The sequence below is a fragment of the Triticum urartu genome, chromosome 3A (genome assembly GCF_056163025.1).
Source record: "Triticum urartu cultivar PI428250 chromosome 3A, HENAU_Tu73, whole genome shotgun sequence".
In the NCBI taxonomy this organism is placed as follows: Eukaryota; Viridiplantae; Streptophyta; class Magnoliopsida; order Poales; family Poaceae; genus Triticum; species Triticum urartu.
Window position 1 is genome coordinate 136,386,451 of NC_141875.1, and position 15,074 is coordinate 136,401,524.

Below are 15,074 nucleotides of genomic sequence, written 5' to 3' on the forward strand. Positions count from 1 at the left end.
CTCCCCTCGCTGAATGCGAGATATAGCTCCCGCGCGAATATCCTGATATGAAAGGTACTTTTTCTGTTTTAAAATAGATGACCCAACTTTGTACTAACTTTAGCATAAAGTTAGTACAAAGTTGACCATGTGACACATGTGATAAGTAATTTAAATTATTAAAAAAAGTTAATATAAAGTTAAGTTATCTATTTTGAAACGGATGAAGTATGCTATATCTTGATGGGCCAAATTTAGGCGCAGGCATGGCAGAAGGAAATCACCCCACAGCGATTTGAGTTTCTAAAAAAAACCAGCTATTTGAAGATAAGGCAGCAGCAAAAGCAACATCCTCTTGGACGCATACCTTCTGTCGCGGAAGCTCCCACGCTGGATCGCGCATGGACGCCGGCGAGCTGGAGGTCTTCGACGCCGGCCGTTGCACCGACGGATATCAGCTGGGCCTCGCCGTGGGCCAGCGTTTCCGCGACACGATCAGGAGCAGGATGCAAGTGGACCTCTTCCTGCAGGAGCAGCTGCTGCCGTTCGCGTCCACGGCGGCGGGCAAGCCGCTCCTCGCCGCGCTCCAGGCCGCCAACAGGGAGAGGTACCCCCGGTACTGGGATGAGCTGGTGGGCATGGCGGACGGCAGCGGCGTCCCGCTCCTGCACGTAAAATTCTCCTTCTCATTAACTTCCATCCCGGCCGTCTGCAACGTGGGATTGTTCAGCATTACTGAATGTGTGTGCTGAGCAGGTGATTCTGGTCAACTTGAGGAAGGAGATTCGTCCGTTCATCCCAAAGAAGGACCACGAACGGAGAGAGGAGGAGGACGACGACTGCTCCGACATCCTGATGGTGAGCGAGTCGACGGCGTTCGCGGCGCACAACGAAGACGCCAACGTCGCGCTGCTCGGCCACACGTACGTACTCCTACTAGTCGCCTTGCTCGTTCTCCGTGTCCGATCGATCGTCGCACAGCTGATCCTTCCTGCATTCCTGCCCTCTCCGCCTCAGCTACGTGGTGAAGGCGACGTCGCCGGACGGCGCATCCTCCTTCACCGCCTACACCTACGCCGGCGAGCTCCCCACCTGCGCCTTCGGGTTCAACAGCAACGGAGTGGTACGTGTACTGTACGTCCCCATCAGATCAGCCAGACGTACGCGACTGGACTGTCACGAACGCACGATCCCTGCTGAATTTCGACATGTTCAGGCCTTCACGCTCGACTCGGTTCCGCCGGCGATGGGCGAGGTCGCCGCGGGGGCCATCGCCGTGAACTTCGTGTCGCGGGACCTGCTGGAGGCGAGAGACCTCGACGACGCGATGCACAGGGTGTGCTCGCCGGGCGTGTCGGTCGGGCACTGCTACAACCTGATGGACGTCGGAGCCCGGCGGATCGTCACCATCGAGACCGCCTCCCGGAACCGGTTCGCCGTCCAGGAGGCCTGCGCGGCTCCCTCCTTCCACGCGAACATGTACCGCCATCTCCAAGTGGAGCAGGTAGACATGATCAGTACAGCTCAACAAGCTCTTCACCTCAGTGAGCGATGAGTAAGCTTCCACGTGTCGCGTGGATGGATATTTACGCAGGTGCAGGACGAGAACTCCATGAGCAGGGAGAGGAGAGCGGCGCAGTGCGCGATGGACTCCAAGGAGGAGGCGCTCGCGGTGCTCGGAGACACGGCCGACGACAAGTACCCGATCTTCATGGCAGGTTTATCTTAGCGCATGCCATTTTTCATGTATGTTGGGCACCGAAAAAACTAGGGAGTTTGCTACAAAAACATGACCTGTTGTTTCACCGGTGACTACTTTTCAGGCCCAACGCTGTATACTCTATGCACCGTCTTGGCTGATCTCGACGAGGAGACGATGACCATTTACATGGGGAATCCTAAGAACAGAGATGCCGTTCGAGTAGCTCTTCCTATGCTGTGAACTTCTAATAACTAGATTAGCTTAGTCCTCGCCGCTGAGAAATTGGCCAGTGTCCCTAATTGCTACCGTAGTATTATGATTGTAATTCAAAAGATTGGTTCAGACTTTTGGATGTTGTCACATAATAGTATATAATTGAGCATGATCATTTTTGCCAAACTGAGATCTGCAACAGGCTGCTTCTGTTCATATGACGATTATTCACTGTATGACTCCTCGCAACAATTATCACCTTTGCACTGTAGGAAGGCCAAATGCTGTAGTACAATGCTGTGCTAGACTGAAACAGTTCAGCACAGCGCCATAGACTTTCTGTAATGACTACACGGTGCTTTGACTGTTGAACAAATCAGTGGTGCTTTCCCTGAACAATGTTTTGGTAAAAGGTAAGGGTAAGAAAAAAGGCTACATGCCATCTACAGCTCTTTGTCCCAGGTCCAATACCAAATGACATCTACAGGTAAAAAAAAGTGCTCTTTGGACTTGAGGTTTCCACATGCTCTGAGTCTCAGTACCAATCATGCTGATAAAGGGATGCCGTGGAAAAGGAGGCAGAAATTCTCGTCAGCAACAACAAATCATCCAATGCATGTTATGGTGTTCCCATATCAACAGTAAATTTCCTGTGGATAATCAAGACTTTCAGCATATCAGTGTACCACTGTTATTACACATGAGAAATTTCTAAACTGCTGTACAAAAACAATGTTTTCTTAGAGGATGGTATTTTATCTGTAGCGGCATTTTGCAAGTAAATGATGTATCTGACGCACACCTGTTATGTACCATGTCGGCGAATCTTGGGTCCCCTCTCAAGTCATGAAGTCGCGATTTCAACTAGTGTCACAGCGGCAAATGCTAAAAAAAGGCTCCCTCCGATGTATGCTATAATCTGCACGAGAATGGAGACAGAATTGTTGGACATAAACTGTGCAAGAAGTTACCTTAAATTTCTCAGGTTTTCTACAAATTTGACAGTTACACATGAAGTATTTGTCTCAACAGCTGAAAAGAAGTCCCTAAAGTCGACATTATTCACCATGATAAAATGGAGGTGACAAGATATTCTGTTATTTTTCTGTAACAGCCTGTGTTTAAGTATGAGTAGATTTCACTTACAGCGCCTTTTCCTGATGGCCTACGCTTTTCCATTAGTTCATTAGTTGATGAAATTGAACGGTTTGTTTAGGTAGAAGAATCAGTTGATATTATATTAGCAAATTATATGTTAAGGGGTTGATCGAGTGACAAACAAATGTAATCGACACCACAAATCTGTAGCAATTTAAACATGGGGGTGAAACCACTAGGTCAAATTCATTACACAGATAACTGAGCATCACTCAGTTGGCTAGAGGCGAACGTGCTCACCCAGCCCACCCGGGTTCGAGGCTTGGCCTCCCCGGTAGTTTCTTCTAAATAACAACAACAATGCCGCTTGCTAGGGATGTTAGTCGTAAAAAAAAACTAATCACATGATAAATCAGGTTCCCTTGGTAGTACTGATTTACCTTTTCAGATAGGAATGTCCCCAGCAAAGAACCACCAAGAACTGCAATCTGCGAGAGAAGAAATAGGTTAATGCCAATCTCCCTAAGAACCAGAGGCAAAATGAGCAATAGAATAACTGGCATGTACGTAGTTGCTGCTCATAGTGTTTATGTTCAATAAACAGGGTAGATTTTAACTAAAAGAAGTTCCTTAGAAGAACTTAAATAAACATTGCATCCCGATAATACACTGAAGGTGTTAAGTTAACAAGCACATGCAAAAACTGATCAACAAGAGAAGGCAGTTGCAAAACACAAGGCTGGCACAACAACAGAACAAGTAGGACTCAGATAAATGACCAAAGCCCTAAAGATTCCAGCATTCCATCAATTGCAATGTTATAGTGCTTTAGTATGCTGACTACAAATAACTTATCACGAGAATGTTTATGCAAATTAGGACCATTTTTGTCAAGTAATGTTGTTTCTTACCAATGTTGCAACACCATGACCAGCAAGCGATCCTGCAATGACACCCGGAGGGGATGAAGCCGCAGCAAGTGCTGTGAAAGAACAAGGAAACAAGAGTCAATGTTGGCTGTGAAAATAGAATCTCACACTTGTATGGAATGGCAAGAACTATACCAATTGTTGAGAAAAATGATTTATCACCCCATTCAGCAACAAAAACCAAAACAAATGTGCTAGCAAGAGTACTGGCGACAGACACTAATCCTGCGCCATTTCCAGAAAACTTCGAAACTGCTATCTCAGCCTGCCATTGTTCAGTATAATAGTGTTATAAAGCAGTTTCACTATCAGACAGAAAGAGGGCCAAGCACAAGAATATCATCAAGTGCACCAAGCAACTGCAAAGGCTATCGGTTAGATATGTAACTATAACTATTGCAGTATATTCCTTAATGTCAGTGATCTTGTATGTGTGGCCTTTTTGCATACTTCTTTTGAAGACTATGCCCTTTATCATGTAATAGATAATATTGATGTACTTCTTAAAAGGTTTACAATATAAGCACACGATAGAAGGCCAAGAAGATTGGATTATTATGCATATTATTATCTTAAGTATATTATGCATAAAGCAAGACATCAAATATAAAGTTGGAAGAGCAGTATATTCATCAGTTAAGTCTTAGTTGATTAAAAGGTATGAATGTGTTTTTCTCTAAGATCCATGTCATGAATATTGTGACCTGAAATTTAAGGATATGGTAGACTAAACCTAAGAATTTAAATTTTGAAGTTCTACCTCCTCTTGCTCCTCATTCATCTTTTCTCCATCACCTGAAGCCGCATCAAGTAATGTAGTAACTCCATAGTATACCTAAATCCAATTAAGCTTGTCAGGCATGACAATGTTTTTAAACCTCAAAAAGTAATGCAATAGTAATAACCCTGCACACACTTAAACTTGTTTACAGAACAACTGATTTCTAAGTACATATTTGAGTATGTCATAGGTCATGATTTCAACACATTGTATATTTGTAAATGTAACAATAATATGAGGTTTTTTTGCTTACCAAGAGACACACAGCAAGAATGTCATCAATTGGGAAATCTGTACCGCCAAAACTGCATATGCAAGAGGCACATCAGATAAAAACAGCAGTTAGAAGGTTCTTCACTAAGAGCAGCAAACAGAAGGTCGTCAACTAAGGGTGGCAGATAGAAAGTCCTCTTTAAAACTTCAACAACAAGTACAATCACCTGAATGGAAGGACGCCATCAACGTAGTGAAATGCTCGACCAAGAACTACAGATATAACTGTCATTACCCTGTTTATACCCAAGAAGAACAACCTTGTTTATAAGTCTGATATGTTGAAGTAAAAAAGCGGAACTTCATAATTTACTGACTATGGAAAAACTTATATTCCTGTATAACTTAAAATCTATAGCTAGAAGCAGATAAGCAAGTAACAGTATAGGAGAAGCATCGTAGCGTATAGAGAAAAGCATGAAAAATATATTTGTAGTACTTACGCAAGTGCTCCAAATGTGCCAAGAAAAATGACTCCTCCAGAATTTCTAGCTGCTAAAAGTGCCTATTGAAACACATGAAACTGCAGCACTTATCAATGACTCATTTTTGTATACACATTGGTATCAAATTACTTGTATAGCACAGAGTGAGAAGTAAATAGGAAGCCACATAACTTGTGAATCACTTCCTCCGTCCCATAATATAAGAGCGCTTTTGACACTACATTAGTGTCAAAAGCGCTCTTATATTATGGGACGGAGGGAGTAGAATGCACTACTAGTGGTAGGGGTGTTCAATGTTCATAGTTGGTTTTACGGTTTGATCCAACCGGATTTTGAACTGGATGTATGCATGCAAAATTTAGTTCCGTCTGCCGGTTTCAACGTGTAGTTTGCGGAATAGAAAATGCAGGCAAGCATTGTGTACGAAGTCTTGAAGCCTCTAAAGATTCTAACCATGGCAAAATAATCTAACTGTGTGTGCATGGATATACTCACCGCAATGAAAAACGTCCTGTCTCCTAGCTCAGAAAAGAAAATCAGCAGAAAAGCCTGAAATTGGAATTTTGGAGCATCAGAAATGTACGCGACATGCACTTCTTGACGGAAAGAAATAAAAGGAACTGACGAAGCATCAAATTTGAAAGGGCAGAGGCAGTTCTCCTAACTGAAGCAAAACCTGTACTGATGTCCCCGAGATCCCCCAGCAGGTCCGCCGGCGGCTGCAGGCCCATGAACTGCGTGCCGGCCAGCGCCTGCTGCGACCCCTGGATCATGAGCACCCCCGCCGCCGCCGCGAACGCGAGCCCCCATTTCGGATCGGACGGCGCGAGCCCGCCACTGTCCGTACCTGCCGGCTCCGGTGCCTCTCTCTCGTCACAAACCACAGGAGCTCCAAGCAGCGGCGGCGCCTCGCCCGGGTCGCGCTTAGCTGGGCACCTCAGCACCTGCATCGGAGGCGATTTCACGTCAGGTGTTCCGGTACGGCGGGGAGCTATCTATCTCTTTCCTCCGTTTAGGGATGAGGTTCAGGTGCACTGTACCGGTCGCCCGGGAAGGCTGGCGAGACGCGGCGGCGGGCGGAGAGATGGAAGAGGCGTCCTTGTTCGGTAGGGTATGGAGGAGGAGGAGGTGAAGACGGTGGAAGAGCAGGAGGTGACGGAGGCCATGGCGCCGCGGCGGTGGCTGCGACCTGCGGGGGCGGGGGCGGGGGCGGGGGCGGGGTCGGGGCGGGACGGACTGAGCGGTTGCCAGCCGCTTGCTCTCGGCCGTTGGGAGTGGATAGAGTTCGAACGGGTTGTTGGTAGGTAGGCTCACATGCAGCCTGGCCCACTGTTTTGGGCCAGCCCATGTTCAAAGGTTCGCTTGGCAACAAGCGGCGGCGGCGGCGGCACGTCCGGAGCAGCAGCGTCTTCGGCGATCGTCAGTTTTGCCACGAGCTCGCCGGAGTCGACGAGAGCGTGAGCATCCGCCGCCGCAGACGGTCCTATCGTTGCTTTAGTCCGTCGATCGATCCCGTGCTCGCGCTAGCTCCCTGTGACCGAGGGAACTCGTGCTCTCCCGCCCGCCGCCATGGCCGGAATGCAGTGCACACCAGGTGCTCGACTCTATGCTCGTGTCGATTCTCCTAATTGTAGTTTGCTTAGTTTGGTTTGTACTGGCGTGCGTTTTCTTCCGTGCACCACGGCGAAAAGGTTTGCTTGACTGAATGACTGGTCAAGGAAGGATGTAGCTACCGTTATCTGTCTTTGCTTGGATTGGACGACCCTGGCTGTGTCCTCCGGGCTTATTGGTGCCGCTGGGTAGATAGGATGATGGAGGTTGCTTTTGCACGCCGATGCTATGCACTGTTCTTTAGTGTTCTGGATTTGATAGTACGCACTATGTAGGATGAACAGCGAGCAGAGCTAATTCCTAACATTATTTATGCAGTCTGATAGCGTGTCGAATTTGCTTCGACTGTGTTTAGCTGAAAGGCAAATGCACTTGGTGAGTTGGTGATGATAAGCTCAATCAGCAAGAGGAAATTAAGTTTTAACAGAGAAGAAGTGTGAAAAGCTCATTCCATACAATTTGGTTGATCGGCAGCGTAATTCTGACCACTGTCAGATGTATGTATGTTAAAGCCCCACTTCATTTCACTACTAATGACTACAGAGAAATAAATGATGCTGACTATTCATATAATATTAATCAAGTACTGGAGTGTCATTTAATGAGAATAGATTACGAGTGTATTCTCTATTACATTTGCTAGATCCACTGACGAGCAATAGTAACTAAACACACCTTTCCCCTTTCTAGCATATGAAAGAGTAAAAACACTTTTGGGTCAATAGGTACTGTGGTAGATGAGTAAACACTTTGTTCTATAACCTGTAGGTTTGCTAATCATTAATTTGTTTGTGGCATTCAATGGTTAGGTTCCAGTCTGCTGCTTGAACCTGGCCATCTGGGAGAGCTTCTCAACAGCTTCAACCAAATGATCAAGCCTAGCAACGAATTCAATCAGTAGCGATGCGAAAGTCGCAAGCGACAGCGCTGTGGTACTTTCAAGTGCACGCATCCTCGGAATCATATCAGAAACGTCATTTTCATCATCTTCAAAATCATCCACCTCCCGAGAAGGCCATGAATGCAGCCTCCTCTGCTGCCTTTTCATCATCTCATGGTAGGATTCAGGTTGCAGTGGCCCAGCTACTTGTGTTGCTATGTTTTCAGCCATCTTACTTTCTGGGTCATCATTTTGTTTGCTGTTGAGGTTGAAAGTGACAGCCCAGGAGGTTTTCAACTGTGGCTTGGCAGAGTTGGCTTCATCATTTACAGTAAAGAGGTAGGACTGCAGGTCAATTGATTGTTGCAGACGCTCAGTTGAGACATGCACATGCTTGAGTAGGCTTGTTTGAAGGCTCGACTTCATGTTGTTTACATCCTTTGCCAAACTGTGCAGCAACTCTGCAGCTTGGTTTGTGGCATCTAAGATCTCAGAGCGGAAAGCACATCTTAGGTTGTATGGTGCCTGCAGAATGCAATGACTATATTTATATGCAAATTATGGTAAAGTGGTTCCTGATTATCTTATTAAATACTCCCTCCATTCCAAAATAAGTGTCGTGGTTTTAGTTCAACTTTGTACTAAGACCACGACACTTATTTTGGAACGGAGGTAGTATATAATTTTCTAGGAAGTATACAAACATGAAAATTAAATCAACCCAGTACAGTAGTACATCGTGAGGAAAGGTGCACCTTTCAACTAATTCTTTTCTGCGTTGTTTTAGATAAGATGATCCATGTTTGTTGTGATCATACTCTTGACCTGTGGTGTCAATTACTTGGTTAACTTGCAATCTTACAGCATCTCTTGAATGAATATGCACTTCTAAATAGGCATAATTTGCATATACCTATACCATTCACAGAATGAGTATGCTATAGTTCTCATAAGTAAAGTTGACAGTCAGGTACTTTCAATGCTACTCTTACCAGCCAAGGTATATTTGGCATTTGATTAATATGGTCAACTGATTATGTTGCTCCTCAGGTTTTTCTCTTGCATAAGCAAGAAACCAGTAGAAAGTTCCTTCCTGGTAGTGAACTATGAAGAATCTTAAGCTAGTGTTTAAGCAGAGTGACAAATTTGATCCATATGACCTATGACAATGGTGTGCCGAACATTTACTACAGACGGTGTCCTTCAAAAGACAAATTTTCTCACAACATCCCTCAGATTTTAACTACCCTCCTTTCTGGTCCCTTGGTGAAGTATAATTATTCCTTCTTATGTAGTATATTATGTTGTATTGTATCATGGAATAAGAATATGGTGTTTTCCACTACCAGGACAAGGAACTAACTAGGACAAAGAACCAGTAGCCTGCACGTAAAGGACCCAATGAAGGTATCAAATTCTATTCTCAAATCAAGGAGCACAATATTGGCATTTATTTCCTAGGACAGTTCAGATAGTTCACATATGCATCAAAGTATCATGTTTCTCTTATGTATAACTCTTCTATAATATTCTATGTATTATTATGTGTGCATCAACCAGTTTGTTAAAAATACTACTCCCTCCGATCCAAATTAATTGACGTTGGTTTAGTACAAAGTTAGTACAAGTTTGTACTAGACCAGCATCAATTAATATGGATCGGAGGGAGTACATATTTTTGGAAATAGCTGCTGCAGTTATGGGTCTGTAGCTAGGCAGAAGAAGGATCAGAGTATGTACAGCACATATACTTCTGAAGCCAGGAGTATCACTATGATACCTGAATCTCTGAGTGCAGGCAGCCATGTAAAGCCATCACCTCATAGGCACAGTACTGAAGAACATTGCCAACTTTCACATATTCTGCCCATGGGTAGAAGAAGTGTTTGAATCTCCCATGTGGTGGCTCCCACTTAGCAGAGTTCGCCTGGACAATATTCACCATATCACCAGTGAAGTGTTATCTGGTATGATCCTGAGTAATAATAATTCAATTATACAAAACTAAGGTTTGCTACTTACCAGCGAGTCAAGTTTTGCTGATGAATTTAACATAGCTCGGCACTTCCTGAATGCTGGTTCATCAGGGAAGTCATCCATGACTGTCGTTGAGAAATCAGGATGTTCGGAAACGTCGCCACTTAGATACTTTTTGACGCACTCTGTAGCAACAGAAAGTAGAAGGATTGTGTTATATAACCTCATTTGTGATTTGACTTCAAAAAACTTAGCTTGAGGACTAGAGCAAGACCTTCTAACGAGTCTGCCAGAGAACTGAAATTGGCAACTAACTCCATGTGTAGTTGTTCCCCTGCCCAGATTGGGTAAATGGTGACATTCACAAGAACAGCTATGAGGGCTCCAATTGCAATTGAGTAGAGTCTATCCATTGCAGTCCTGATGGGGTTTCCCATACGGTATCCCGATGCAATGATCAAGCAGTAGGTGAATAGGATAACTCGGAAACCATACTCGTATGGAATTAGTGATGGCCATAACTTCATAAAGGATGTTGCAGCTCCTGCATATCACATTATTGCACAGTAAAAATGTTGAAAACTGAAACCAAGTACTGTAAATAGAAGTTCTAACTTGGAAAAAAAAGGTTAATATCTGTTCAATACTGCTTAGCTCTAAGACGTACCAACAAGAAAGATGCTGAAACCAATGATGTATGGTTCTGCAGTGTGGCCACAAGACACAGCCACTTGAATAATGACTATCGCAAATACTCCAGCAAGTACACTTCCAAGAGCTCGATTGAATCCACGATTGAATGTTGCACCTACAGATAGCTTAAACTATTAGGATTTCCATTCATAATATTTTTGCATATTTGACATCAATGCTCATGTAAACTAACATAGTATATCCAAATAGTGTTCATAATGTTTCAAGCAGCTGTTTTAACTAGCTACTCATGACACTGATGTTACTTACCGATAGTGTACTCGAACATAATAGCAACAGTGAGGATGGACCATATGATGTTAGTCCCAAAGATGTCATAGGGCGCACGAAAGAGTATGAGAAGTGACACAAGGAGGCAAGCAAGGCCAACTTTGAGTGCAAAGGTAACCCTGTTTGTGTCCTGCCTAGCGAAGTCCCAGACATCACATAGCCTTTTACTTGGGGACTGGCCTTTCTCACTGATCTGCTTCTTTACACTTTCTTGCTCCACGCTTTTTGATGGCTGGCAAATATCTATCCTTATACTACCCTTCTTGCCATTCATTCTCCAACTGAGGATGTCCTTTACACAGTAGCTCTAGGGACTGCACGGAGAACCTCAGATAATGCCAATGTGGCTGCTGTATTTGTGCTTGAGTTGAGCTGTTGAAGTGTAGAGTCTTATGGATGGACAGAGGGTATATATAGCCCATTGGGAGGTTAAAGTGCAAGTAGATAAAGAGGTGGTGTAGCCACCATAGTGTCACATTAGGAGAATATAGCTTCTGAAATAACTGATGGAAATATTAATGCAGGTGATTTTCGAGATGCTCTCACTCAATAATGTAGGTATTGATAGAGAATTGGAATCTATCATCTGAAATAATGCCATCTTTCCGGTACTGATTTGTAGTTTATGGTCTATTGTTTGCCAGGTTTGCAGCTTCACGTTGTCTGAGAGTGAACATGTTTGGAGCAGATCCTTAATAGAGGCATGTCGTCTTTATTTTGGATGGATACTACCACGAAATATCATCAATAGAATGGTTTTAGACTCTCCACCACATGCATATATTCTAAATGCATACATGAAGCAATCTCCTGCTTAGATCCATGAGACCAAAATCTCGACTCTCAAGAATGAACTTTTGGTGTGATCAGAAAAATCTTTACTGGTTCATGGACAACAGGGAAAACCCAGAAGTTGAAGGATTTCTGCTAGTTTTGCTTACTAGTATGGTTCTTGCTGTTTGATAAATACTGCATACTCATCAGCTTATATAGCAAATTTCTTTGCGACCAAAGAGATGAAGTTTTCACCAAGAAAAAACATGTTTGAACATATATGATAAATTAGAATGTTCCTTCCAAAGTTCAAACTTGTCATCTGTCTCCAGCATTCTTGCTAGCTTGCAAGATACAGGGCAGCAAAGACTGCATGTTACAAGGATAGGGCTAGGTATTTTCAAAGTTTTAAATAGCGAGCTATGGCAAATAGCGGCAGCCTGAAAATAAATTAAATTGGCGCTATAGCGCCACAAAATTGTACAGGATGCCGTTTAGCATGATGCCCCTCCGCTATAGCACTCTATTTAAAACTTCTTTATTTTGTTGATTGTACTCTGCTACTCTAAGAAAACATTGCTTGGTAGAGACCAAAGTTATTAGGCCAATAAATAGGTCTTATGTCGGTAATCAGATGATCTTTCCTGATCCGTGTGCCATTTGCTAAAATTTTGCCTATTTTTTAACAGCCACTGTAATCTTTAATCTGCAACAGAAAGTGTATATGTCATGTCCCATGCTTGACTAGGCTATGATGATGATCAAATTTATGTTCTATGATTTAATCACTCTTGTATAATGCAAAGATCTGTGTGCGCACGCACGGATGCTCAGGTATGGTTTGATTCTTTTTGTACCTGTCTTTTGGCAGGATTACGAAACCTGAGCATTTCAGCACCAGAAAACAAGAAGAGACAGATTCTGCAAAGCTTGTGATCTCATGCTGCATGGCATCAGATTCCTCATGGCCTGTCCGCGTATGGAACGATGTCGGGTTTAGAGTTTGCATGGAGTGATGCCATCAGTGAGCCTAACGTGAACGGATTAATGATGGATCGCGGAATCTTCACTGGCCAACTGTCTATAGACACGTTAGATAATGGTGTGACATCCTATTCCTTCCAAAAGCATCACCAGGAATAATTTGCGATTAATTTCTTTAAATTTAGCACTGCTTTACTTTTAACCATATGCCATGATTTCTGTACGTTGAAAAAGTATCATATTTACCATGAATTGTAGATGCCCTTATACTTTTCTGCAACCAAAAGAATGATACTTGAAATTAGGGAATGCTGCACGAATAAACAAAATGTAAATGGATTGCTGTTTATTGTAGTATATACTTTAACAGTATCATTGATTTTACTTCTACAAATGGTTATAATCACTTCTGGTTTCCTATTTGCGGGGTACTAGATTGAGCTGGTTTTGGCATTTAATTTTTACCTACTACTCACAGTAGAGGCTAACTTGTATTGAAATGTTTTACCTGCATTATTGTTACAAAATATTTGCAATTTATTGGTTTTTATTTCTGTTATGGAAGCTGTATATTTAAATGACGCAGTTTTGTACAGCTCAATTTCATATTTGCTTCTGTTACGAATGCAGGCTAAATATGTGTTCAAACAATTATTGACCAAGATTCATATCCTTTCTGTCAATCCCAAAAATAGGTTTATCAAAGAACTTGATTAATCACCAAAGCCAATATTGCTACAATAATAGAGGAGCAGCAAAACTTGCCAACTATTCCTGTGACCAATATTACTGCCTTGCCGCTTACTCCACTGCCTCTAGTCACCATTACCACATGGTTGTCACCTCCTAACACTTGTTGCACAATATGGCCGCATGCATCTTTGTGATGCATAGGCCGGAGGCAATCCTCCTTTTCTAAAAAAAACATCTGTTGCACAAATTTATGCTGGTTTAGTAACAGAGCCCTCAGAAGGACATAAATGACACTAGTGATTTCTTGCGACCTCCAAGACAGTACTCTTACTTACTACTTCTATAACTATATATTAGTTCATACTCCCTCTGTTCCTATATATTTGTCTTTTTAGAGATTTCAAATGGACTATCACATACGGATGTATATAGACATATTTTAGAGTGTAGATTCACTCATTTTGCTCCGTATGTAGTTGTTGAAATCTCTAGAAAGACAAATATTCAGGAACGGAGGGAGTATAAGGTAAAACTATAGTGCCGAAATAATTTTCAGTCATTGTTCAATGTTGACACTTTAGACATTTTCTAGTCGAAATTGTGTGTATTTGACCAGAGGATTCTAAGTGTTAATACAGAAGGACAAAGGTTGTACATGGTGTTCCATCTTTGCAGACATTTATGCAGTTTCCAGTTTTACTTTGGTCGGCAGATGGCCTTTACGGATTTGGAAGGAAGTCGGGAGGTGTATAATGCACTAATTGTGTTGTTCGATATCGAATCAAAGGCACGGACAATATCTAAGCGAATAACATGAGGTCTTTACTGAGGAACTTTAGCTAGGGTAGGTGTCATTCAGAGCTCACACTGTTCCTGTATGCCTGTTGATGAAAAACATCACCGTGCAAGATTGTTCCATTCCTGGTCCTGCCTGTGTCTTCCCCTGACAGTCTGCATCATTGTTGCTTCTGCATATACAGGTAGCACCTAGCTGATGCTTGTGTGGTCCACGAGCATGATAGCATTGACGGAGACTTGGCCTGATTTATTCCACAACTAGCGCCGGAACTTGCCGCCGCGCCCGTGGAATTGCCCGTTTGGATTTTTTGTTTACTTGCAGGGCAACTTGTGGGGTTGATGGCTACTGGAACTGAAGGTTACCCAGGAATTGCCTGCCCTGCGTCTTACTGCAAATTATTGGAAGATCATATTCTTATCGAGAATGAAAGCATTATTCCTCCAGCGTCGACAGTAGGAATGCAAGAGGGGGTATGAGAGACGTGAAGGTTTTGTGAGGACCCGATTTATTTTGTCCAGTGGCATGCAAGAGGGAGTGGACACGGCCCAAGTTTCATATCAAATGTGTGTTTCCTGTTCTGGTTGAATTATTCGGTGTGACTATTTTCGCTTATCCGGTTAGGCTTGAGCATTTTGGGCCAGTAACATGTTGCTTTCAGTTTTGAAGCTGGGTAAGCTCATATAAAATGCATAATCTTTCTTATTTTCTAATCAAGCTGAATTTTTTAGACCGCTTTGCTTGGTGCTAGACATCTCAAATCATTTGTCCCGAACTTATTATATACTTCTAAAGTTAGTACAAAGTTGAGACACTTATTTTGGGATGGAGGGAGTACTACGGACCTACTGCCGTGGGCCTCATGATGAAGCAAATGAAAAATATTAGGTTCATTTATTATTATCACTATTGGTGTCAAAAAGTATGCATGGTTTTGAAGATACCGATGCAAAA

The 15,074-nt window shown here is 43.1% G+C and overlaps 3 protein-coding genes and 1 long non-coding RNA gene across 6 annotated transcripts; 2 read left to right on the forward strand and 2 right to left on the reverse strand.

Annotated features, from left to right (window-relative positions):
- Window positions 1-285: 285 nt before the first annotated feature.
- Window positions 286-2,529, forward strand: LOC125543295 (uncharacterized). Its single transcript, XM_048706601.2, has 6 exons — window positions 286-650; window positions 736-902; window positions 997-1,102; window positions 1,196-1,483; window positions 1,574-1,697; window positions 1,803-2,529. The coding sequence occupies exons 1-6, from the start codon at window positions 381-383 to the stop codon at window positions 1,919-1,921; spliced, it is 1,074 nt and encodes a 357-aa protein (XP_048562558.1). The 5' UTR covers window positions 286-380; the 3' UTR covers window positions 1,922-2,529.
- LOC125543296 (GDT1-like protein 1, chloroplastic) lies at window positions 2,131-6,660 on the reverse strand. The gene is made up of 12 exons (XM_048706602.2): window positions 6,462-6,660; window positions 6,087-6,365; window positions 5,917-5,970; window positions 5,419-5,480; window positions 5,143-5,211; window positions 4,956-5,007; window positions 4,682-4,756; window positions 4,057-4,186; window positions 3,904-3,974; window positions 3,433-3,480; window positions 2,697-2,813; window positions 2,131-2,544 (listed from the first exon to the last, which is right to left on the reverse strand). Exons 1-11 carry the CDS (start codon window positions 6,585-6,587, stop codon window positions 2,739-2,741), a joined length of 1,041 nt encoding a protein of 346 aa, XP_048562559.1. The 5' UTR covers window positions 6,588-6,660; the 3' UTR covers window positions 2,131-2,544; window positions 2,697-2,738.
- On the forward strand, window positions 6,646-14,443 carry LOC125543297 (uncharacterized). 3 transcript variants are annotated; one of them, XR_015618410.1, is made up of 8 exons: window positions 6,646-7,015; window positions 7,842-8,089; window positions 8,180-8,251; window positions 8,369-8,475; window positions 9,262-9,319; window positions 11,398-11,427; window positions 11,518-14,168; window positions 14,305-14,443. It is a non-coding gene; the product is annotated as an uncharacterized LOC125543297 (long non-coding RNA). The 3 variants fall into 3 exon arrangements; XR_007298368.2 differs by having other exon boundaries at window positions 8,369-9,319; XR_015618409.1 differs by having other exon boundaries at window positions 11,398-14,168.
- LOC125543293 (aluminum-activated malate transporter 9) lies at window positions 7,039-11,405 on the reverse strand. Its single transcript, XM_048706600.2, has 6 exons — window positions 10,853-11,405; window positions 10,557-10,697; window positions 10,164-10,433; window positions 9,935-10,074; window positions 9,693-9,839; window positions 7,039-8,437 (listed from the first exon to the last, which is right to left on the reverse strand). Exons 1-6 carry the CDS (start codon window positions 11,145-11,147, stop codon window positions 7,838-7,840), a joined length of 1,593 nt encoding a protein of 530 aa, XP_048562557.1. The 5' UTR covers window positions 11,148-11,405; the 3' UTR covers window positions 7,039-7,837.
- Window positions 14,444-15,074: the final 631 nt, after the last annotated feature.